At 34.8% G+C, this 9,519-nt stretch overlaps 1 protein-coding gene across 6 annotated transcripts in view; it reads right to left on the bottom strand.

Moving 5' to 3' along the window:
- Positions 1-321: 321 nt before the first annotated feature.
- LOC117118852 (collagen alpha-1(I) chain-like) overlaps positions 322-9,519 on the bottom strand; it is a 13,854-nt gene continuing 4,656 nt past the window's right edge. For all 6 annotated transcript variants that reach the window (XM_033263579.1, XM_033263578.1, XM_033263582.1 and 3 more), the window contains 10 exons: positions 8,933-8,986; positions 8,307-8,378; positions 8,079-8,105; positions 7,213-7,239; positions 6,532-6,567; positions 5,772-5,825; positions 5,092-5,238; positions 4,149-4,303; positions 2,921-3,044; positions 322-1,583 (listed from right to left, as the gene is read on the bottom strand). In XM_033263579.1, coding sequence (XP_033119470.1) covers positions 1,405-1,583; positions 2,921-3,044; positions 4,149-4,303; positions 5,092-5,238; positions 5,772-5,825; positions 6,532-6,567; positions 7,213-7,239; positions 8,079-8,105; positions 8,307-8,378; positions 8,933-8,986 — 875 coding nt within the window. In that variant the 3' untranslated portion in view covers positions 322-1,404. The remainder of the gene's footprint in view (positions 1,584-2,920; positions 3,045-4,148; positions 4,304-5,091; positions 5,239-5,771; positions 5,826-6,531; positions 6,568-7,212; positions 7,240-8,078; positions 8,106-8,306; positions 8,379-8,932; positions 8,987-9,519) is intronic.

Below are 9,519 nucleotides of genomic sequence, written 5' to 3'. Positions count from 1 at the left end.
GTGGGGTTGAGGTAGGTGACCCATCTATACCCGAACGGCGGCCACTTGTCGCCACCCTTGCATCAGTCCGTAAAATGCTCTTATAAATACAATTCAAATTGGTGAATGAGATGTAAAGCAAAATATAGTATTTAAACTCGAATGTATTTACAGTAAAAAAAATATTTATGCTCAGAATAAATTTTTAAAAATATCATTTAATAATAACTTGATAGGACTAAAGTATTACAGGAGGGTAAATAAGAACACAAGATTATGGCATATGTATACTTTATTATTATTTATAAAACCACTTATGACAAAGTAAAAACAACCCCGAAATTCAGATTCAGATTCATTTAGATTCATATTTATTCACACAATGCATAAAGGTGGTAACAAGACAAAAATAATAAAGATGCAAACAAAATCGAATGCAATTGTGTCTGGAGAAGTCAAATAAGCCCAAATGGCTTTACGGCTGGCTCCACCATAGAAAAATGAAAGTAATTTGTTCCATAATCAAAGACAAGACAAAACATGACGGAACGAACACAATGGAACGACAAAAGGAAAAACGACAATTAATATGCAAAGTAAAATAAACAAAACACAATACACGATAATACTATATTTGATCTTGAGTCTGCATTCAACTAGTGTTATATTCAAATGTGTTACAATATACATTTAAGGCCTGATACAAAAGGCAAGTACCATATATTATTAGATATTATTAGGCCTAATAACAAACTGAAACGAACGACAATAAAATGTGTGATATGTAATTTACAATGTTTTTACCCTTGTACATTTGTAGGCCTACTAACTTCTATAGATTTTATGCAATTTTGCGACATCTGTTGATACATTTTATGAAGTTTCCATAAGTTGTATGTTGATTTCGAATGAATAATATGTATGAATAAATAGTCAAAACTGTATATAAAAAAAAATAAAATGCATCCTGTGTATACTACGGTAAAATACTAGCTTACAAGTGCGGCAAATGCTTTCTTATATCGTTGTCCAATATTTATGCTATAAAGTATAAAAGCGTATAATACATTTATCATATCTGAAAAAAAAGAACATTAAACAACACTGTGCCATGATAAGAAATTTATTAAAGCCTATCTCTAATCAAATGGAGCACGCATCAATTTGTGCATAAACGTACAGAAACTTAATTATGACAGCGTTAATCATCCATTGCAGACGAACACAGTTTCAGATTTATTCAGTGTAGATAACTAGACAATAAACGCAACACTAGCAAGCTTAAAGTTGAAAAACTAAATTTCACTTACACTTATATCCTATTATATTAATATAAGGACAGTATATAGTTACACAGCAGTAAATTGAAATTAGAAACTTATTATCATCATTATTTTATTCCGTTTTTGACTGTAAGAGTCGGCTCTAGGCACATTGCAATGGTCCAAGAGTGTAGACACCTTTCTCGGCTGTATCACCTGTATCTCCAAAACGAAGCTGGGAAACAGGTAAAGTTGCTTTATCAGTAAGGTAGCCCAGGTCCTGACGAGGGACGGCATCGTTGACGTCACAATTACAACGCTTAGTAACATCGTCACATGTTTCTACAATTACAAATAACAAGGGGTTATTTAGGCAGAATTGTTATGAACGAATGTTGGCGCATAAATATCTGTCTCTTATATGAGTTCTTCCCATCCTGTCTCTTATACACATCTAGATGTGTATAAGAGACAGGCCTTCATCAGCGAGTATACCTGTATTATAGAGTACCACAATCGTGTCGTCACGACACCAGGTGGTGCTCTCTGTTGTCAACGGAGGTTAGTTACCGTTCATTACGCCTGAATGACTTCATAGGCTTTCTGGAATAGGCATTTTTAAATCTAATATTTTACCATTAAAATGTACTAAAAACACAAAAGCTCGCATTATATTAGTTATCGAACACACATTTAATCACCAATTAAAATTTACAAAGAAAAAGTAAGATAAAACATCTTAATAATTACGTTAGAAATTGGGATCAGTGGTTTGTCAGTGAGGAAAATGGCGTCCGGTTGAACTCTTTTTGCAACGAAGTAGTATCACGTGGTATCGTGACGTAACACTGTAGTACTCTATTGGCCTATATATTACATTATAAATGATTATATTTTATTTTGAATCGGATACCGAACTTGTTTAACTTCTTAAAAAATTATATAAGAACTTCACCAAAAAGGAAATTACAGTTTGAATTGAAAAATTAAGTCATACTCCACTCACTCAAACATAATATTACATATATAGTATACACGCATACCCACACACACACATACACACACACATGCACACACACACACATATATATATATATATATATATATATATATATATATATATATATATATATATATATATATATATTCCAATTACGTTTGCTGCATAGCACAGTAAGCACATAGCAACTAAAAGTTACATTTTTCATTTGTATCAAAAAAGTATCTCTGGCGGGATACGAACCTGCCAAATTCTGGCTATCAAGGAGAGTGTCATACCACTAGACCATGGAGATCTAACCCCAGGCACAAATCTCATGAAACTGACCGAAACGCTCACAAATATAGAGCAATGGTTAAGCTAGAGAAGCTTATGACGCAGCTCGGAAAATATTCAGATTAGGTTTGCTGCGTAGCATGCACCGTAAACACAATATAAACAAATTGATAAATAATAATTAGGAAAATAATAATTAGGAACCGATTAGAACATGACGTTATAATCGTGGTTACGAGAGGCAACCGTAGGTGAAGTATTTGTCTAATAACACAAGCGAAATTCACAGCGAAAGTTCGAACCTCCGACCTCAAATTTGAAAGCCCTAATCGTAACCGACTGCGCAAACCGCTTCTGCTAACGGATACAGAATTCACGTGTACACTGAAGTGACCTTACTTACTCGTTATCCAGCATGCACACCCGGTAGTTCCTGTTGGAACCCCTCCCCAGTTGAACATCTGATCGCCATCAACTGAGACCCAATAATGATATCCGCCGTCAAACAATGATCCAATGCATTGATACTGTGGAATAGAAAAATAGTCAATTATTGTATTGGTCTATAATCTTTTCGTATTAATGGTCTATCTAAGAATATGTGTGTCATATCGGTGCGTTTGCTGCACCGATATGACTCTCCTTCCTTGTCATCTTTTAGATAGTTACCAACCGTTTAGCATCATACCTGGTTCCGCATTTCAAAGTGATTTTGATGAAACACGCATTTAGTGTGATCATAAATTTGTCACGTATTTAGCACAAGTCTATGCGTGATAACGAATTATCACGAATTCAGTGGAAAATGTATTTAAAAATTAGAAGAAATTGGTTTTATTAAAAATGTAAAAACGGCCATGCAGTAAATTGAGTCATCAGAGAGCTTTCGTTATTTCGTTTGAGATTTTCTTTCCTGTAAAAACACATTGACTCAAACTCAACAATTGTATGTGGCTTTATTAAAACTTTTTTTTTTTAAGTACCCAGTATTGTCAACAAACACTCCCAGAAATCGTTTTAAAACAGCTTAAAAATTCTCAGACTATCGGAGAGCCTGGGGTCTTCGACCCATGGAGCCCTGCCAGTTGCCGGTCTCCCAGCTAACTGGTGTAGTTACTTGCGCATTTCAAATCTCTCAGGTTGGTATAATGTCTTTATTAACTACCTTGACCCCAGAAGATCCAGTTTCGTATTTAGATTTTTTAACCTTGAGTTCTTCCCATCCTTATTATCTTCTCACTCTTGATACTTCTAACCTATTCTATCGTTTTGTCCCTTTTTTCTGTCTTTTTGTTTCACACCCAATAAACTAGAGAGAGATAAATATTTCTCTTCTAGTGTTTCAGGAATATAGAATATTCTAACTATTTCAATTCACAAGCCAGAATATATTTGATAATTTTGAAAATAATCATTCTATCGTGGAAGGTTCGTTGCAAAGGCTTAAATGCTTTGACAAACGGCACTGTCTATATACAATTAAATAAAATAGGCCTATAATATATTGAATCAGTTTGCACTGACTGGTAAGTGAAAAATATTTAGATTGTTTAATGTTGTTATAAACAAATATTGTTCTTACCAATTAACAGGCGAAATACAGGTATACCTATAAAACCGTAAATGCTAACCTTAATAAATTGTCTACATGATGTTGATACGTTCTTGATTGCTGCTATCTGTTCTGACGTGTGGTCGTAGGTGATATCAACACGGAATGAACCCTGTGTCTCAGCATTGTTCACATTTCCATCTTCCTCCTTATCGTGTTGAATTGTTGTATAACCTTGATTTTGAAAGATAGTTCTAAAAATCACATCTGATATAATTATTTCCTAAAGGTTCTGTTACCATATACCCCCATGAACCAAATTTCAAGATAGATAGAAATTTTTCTAGCATTTAGTTTCTTGCATATTCTATTCTATTCTATTATTTTATATTATTTTATTTATTTTATTTTATTTATTTTTTATTTTATTTTATTTTATTTTTTATTATTCAGTCATTTATATTGCCTTTTTTCAGATACAATGCGCTCGCACCCCATATTGCACATCAAAATCCACAGCAAGTACGGTACCGGTATACGGCAACTATCCAAGCCCAAATAGTTAAGTAGGAAAATCTTAAAATCGCAAAAACCCAAAAATAAAAAAATAAAGGCCAAAAAAGAAATTAAAAAAATCACAATGAAAAAAAAATTATTCTTATGTCAATATAGGCTTAACACAAGTACAAATAATTCAAAAAGTACATGGTACAACTCTGAACATTTAGAGTTAAACTTAAGTCAAAAATTAGTTGACAGCCCATAAGGCTCATTTAGATGTAATATTAAAAGTTTGGTATAGGCCTATTTCCAGAGCGTTTATCCCGATGATCAAGATTTAAAAATTGTTATTAGCATGACACTAGACTGGTATGTTTAGTTCTCTTTGAACTAGGCTTGCCATCTTTGAACCTAAAAAATCTAAAACGACAAATCGAAATTTTACGGTAAAGGACTTTATTTAAACATTTTCTTTGTCTACTAAGTTAAAACTACGTTCACAAAACGTAAAAATAACGTACCGATTGTTAAGTCTGATGTCATATCACAAACTACCGAGAACGGATCCAATCCAGCATCCGGACCATCAGGATCGATCGTGTAAACACCGTTAAAATCAACACCGGCCTTTTTGAGGGAGTTACATGACGTAAAGATTGGTTCTTGGACTATATGTTATATAAAAACAGTGAGTTTATGTAAGGAATTACATTTCGTCTGGTGCACGTAGGCCTATTTAATGTTTTAATACACCTGCAGGATCTGATCTGGATCAATAATTGACAGTCTCCAAAGAGGCATCATGTCAATAGGCTTCGTTGAGTCAAGTCTGCTTCCGTAAAATCGCTACTCACTATCGCTAAGGGTTTCCCCTTCAATCGTTAAATTACGTAGAGCTGTCACCGACGCAATCGAGAAGGCTCCCGATTCGACAACGATCAATCAGCGTCGTCGTGAGCATTTGGCGATAGTGCGTAGCGATTTTATGGAAAACATATAATAAATGAATCGCTAGATTTCCAAATGTGGCATAAAATCTCTAGATTTTTTTTTTAGAAACTTTGGTAATAGATATATATATGAATATATTCGATAGCGCAACTATACTGAACGTTCATTATTGTTTAATCACATTGTATTTCATGACATACAGCCATTTATCAACTCAGTTAAGCTCACAAATGCCTTTGTAGAAACATACCTGGTTCAGCTTCTGGTCCAGGTGGACCAGGTGGTCCTTGTACTCCTTGTTCACCTATGAAAAGAGAAGAATTAGGTTGACAAGAATGCATCAGACATAGGGGCGGATCCACAGATGTCCGAAAGGGCGGTTTTCATAGACGCCCGGAAATTACCTCGAGGCGTTTTGGGCTATCAATAATTTCTTGTTCTTTTTTTTTTAATTTGTTTTACATTTTTAAAAAAGGGGGCGGGGCTGGTGTCTTTAAATATAGTTTAAAATAATACACATGTTTAATAGTTTTTAAAGCAGAATCACACAACAGTTAAAGGCGAAATTCAGATCAGTGTCTATCTTGTATGTATGTATCATAATAGTCGACGAATGATTTTGGCCCTATAAAAAATATTATTAGTTTATCACCCTATCTGGGCAGAAAAAGTGATGAGGGAGGGAGGCTTTTTTAAAATTTTCTATTGTGCTAAAGCCGAATATCACCCTAAATTTTTTTCAACAATTTTTTTTCCAGTACTATAGAAGACTTGCGATAAGATGTGTATAAGAGACAGCGGGGGGGGGGATAAACTAATAATTTATTATTATTTATTGGGCCTTTTCTTTGACCGTTAGGAATGTGAGCATACTGAGCTCGCCATCCTTTGATTGGCTGCAATGCAACGCTTGACATATACACGTTTACTCAGTAGAATTTCGTAATTGTGACGTAACGTAACACACCGAGCTGACAGTTCAAATATGTACCATTGAAAACCGGGCTTACCAGTTGCTCCGGCTTTTCCCGGGTGTCCCGATCGCCCTATAAAACAAATCAGGAGTATTAAAAACACATTGTGAAGCCACATTTACACTAGACACGATTACGACACGACAACGACATATCATCGCGTAGTTCTTGTATTTTTCAACACTACGGGCATCTGTATCGTGTTGTCGTTGTGTCTAGTGTAAATGGGGTTTAATGAGGCTTAAAAAGGCTTATAGCAAATATCAACTCTGTAAGTAACAGTGGTTGAATCTAGTTTAAATTAGTGGCGTATCCAGGATTTTGAAAGGGAGTGCTGAATATTATTACCTCTAGGCCGATTGAACATAACACAAGGCGCAAAACTAGGAGCGCAGCATATCGATGACTTTGACTGTACCATAAATTAGCTGTTAAGGTCTAACTTACTTTGCTATAGAGCAAGAGAGAATACGGTACCAAAGATTTTGGACAAAATAGTCCTTCTTTTGGCAAATTCACGACGGAGCGCAAGTTTATATCCCGATTATGAAGATTTTTCACCCTTGCAGATACCTTATCTTAATTAACTTTATCTAAAAAGATAATAATAATAATAATAATAATAATAATAATAATAATAATAATAATAATAATAATAATATTATATTTTAACAACTAAAAATATTGACACAAAAATGGTATCAATTGTTACTGTACCTGTCCTGCCAGTGAGTCCCGTTTCACCTGTAATGAACCGTAACATTTATAATTCATGTGTTAAATTCAAAATCTTCTTATAATTTCAAAGCACTTTCCTTTTAAACAACCTTCTTACATGCTCATCAACTTACTCACATTTATGTTCTTCGGCGCATTCTCAGGCTATCCGATATTTTTTTGCTCTCTGATCCCCGCATAGTTTCTGTTGCTCCTTTTAAGAAATTACTCAAAGCCTCGTTTTCCTCCATTAAAATGGTCGATTAATTGACGATATTAATTTTTATATAATAACAATGGATAATAATCATTTATTTATATTGGCTTTAAATACATAACAGTAATTAACGCTTGGAATGACCATGAAGAAAACATAATGCAAAAAAAATAATTCCTTTGAAATTTGAATCGCAGTACTACAGGACTACTCAGCAGAACGCCAGTGATTGCTTGCTTGATTGATTTATTGATTTATTGATTTAGAGCAGTTTAGTGGCGGTAGCCACTGTGTGTACGCCGAACCGTAGACAACCTGGCCCGCGATTCATTCCATCCGCTGTTCTAGAGGTTCAGCTATAGAATACAAGATACGATAGCGCATCGTATTTCGGATGAGACGTTTAAGCCAATGGTACCGTGTGCACAATGGCCCATATGCACGTTAAAGAACGCAGTACACTCTTCGGGAAAGGGTAGGGGATTGTCTCCCGGTGTACTGTCCAATTCACCACCAGTAGGACCCCCACTGGAAACATGTTCTCGGACTCTTTGGTGTGATTTACACCAAGATTGCTCCTTTCTAGATAAAGCTTGCTTGGTATAGGTCAGAATTACTGGTGTATCTATTCAAAATAAAATATTCTTACCTGGTGCACCTGGTTCACCCGGCACACCTGAAAAATATATACAATCACAAATTAATTAAAAATAATAAACATATAGCATTTTAACTAAAAGAAAACGCCTTCAATATCGATGTATTATAAATTACCTATCTCAAAAATATCGTACCACGTACCGAAAGGCCATGGAATTTACCAATGAAAAGTTGTTATTGCCTAATTAATATTATGAAGCATAATAACATAAGTTACCAATCACGCCTGCTGGTCCTGTGTCACCTTTGCAACCAGGCTCGCCATTAGTACCAGGAACTCCCGGAACACCTGCATGAGCAGAATAACTAGAACTACAGTAAATTGTTATTACTATTATTGTCATTGTTATATTTATTTTCCATTCTATTCATTCGTATTATTATTTCTATTATTATTATTATTATTATTAGCAGTAGTAGTAGTAGTAGTAGTAGTAGTAGTAGGTAGTAGTAGTAGTAGTAGTAGTAGTTAGTAGTAGTGGTAGTAGTAGTAGTATTAGTAGTAGTAGTAGTAGTACTTTAGTAGTAGTATAGTAGTAGTAGTAGTAGTACTTCAGTAGTAGTAGTAGTAGTAGTAATAGTAGTAGTAGTAGTAGTAGTAGTAGTAGTATTTATCATCATCATTATCATCATCATTTATATTGTGTATTTATCATTTCTTATATTATTTTGGGGTGTATTAGTGTGCGTAATATGACGTAATTGTGAATCCCATAGAGTCACTAAATTAATTTATTTAATTTCGTCATTTTACAATAGTATACAAGAACCTTACTTATAATATAAAAAAAATATTGTTATCTATATAACTATCATTAATATGTAAATCAATGGCGTACTTACCGGGTACACCAGGTATTGCCTTTGCACCCTCTGGTCCAGGTGGGCCGCGGGGACCTGTGATGTCAAAGTTGAAAAGTTCTTTTTTTTTCAAAAGCGAGAATAAATCGTATTTACCTAAAAACTACCGTGAGTTCGCATTCATCAACGTACAATTAAAATATTCCTGAGCCATTTATTTTGTGATTTTGCTCCAATAAAGTCCGTAGGCTCTCATATGTGTTTATATTCGCACTCACGCAGGTAGATTGCTGTGGGGTGACACAAGGGATTTCGGCTTTCCATTATTTCCGCTTCCATGAGCCCAATTTCAAAGTAAATTCGACCCTTCCCTTTAATTTAACAACTGACCAATCAGAATCATGTCAGGAATATGCGCATGTCCGATAAACACATGTGTTTACGTACGTTTCGTATTGTGGGACTTTAGCAGCAGTATTTGGGAACTTTCGATTTGTGCGACGACGTGACGACGCTAGAACGGAATCACTCATGCGTGACCGTCCTACCTGGCGTCCTACGTTCTCTGCATACGTAGATAGAATATACTCGACGAGGTAACCTTAACGTTCTCGCATGCGCAGATGACT

This window comes from Anneissia japonica, unplaced genomic scaffold (assembly GCF_011630105.1).
Source record: "Anneissia japonica isolate Jap-2015-1 unplaced genomic scaffold, ASM1163010v1 scaffold737_len1565949_cov176, whole genome shotgun sequence".
Classification (NCBI taxonomy): domain Eukaryota; kingdom Metazoa; phylum Echinodermata; class Crinoidea; order Comatulida; family Comatulidae; genus Anneissia; species Anneissia japonica.
This window is presented reverse-complemented; position numbering and strand designations above follow the sequence as displayed.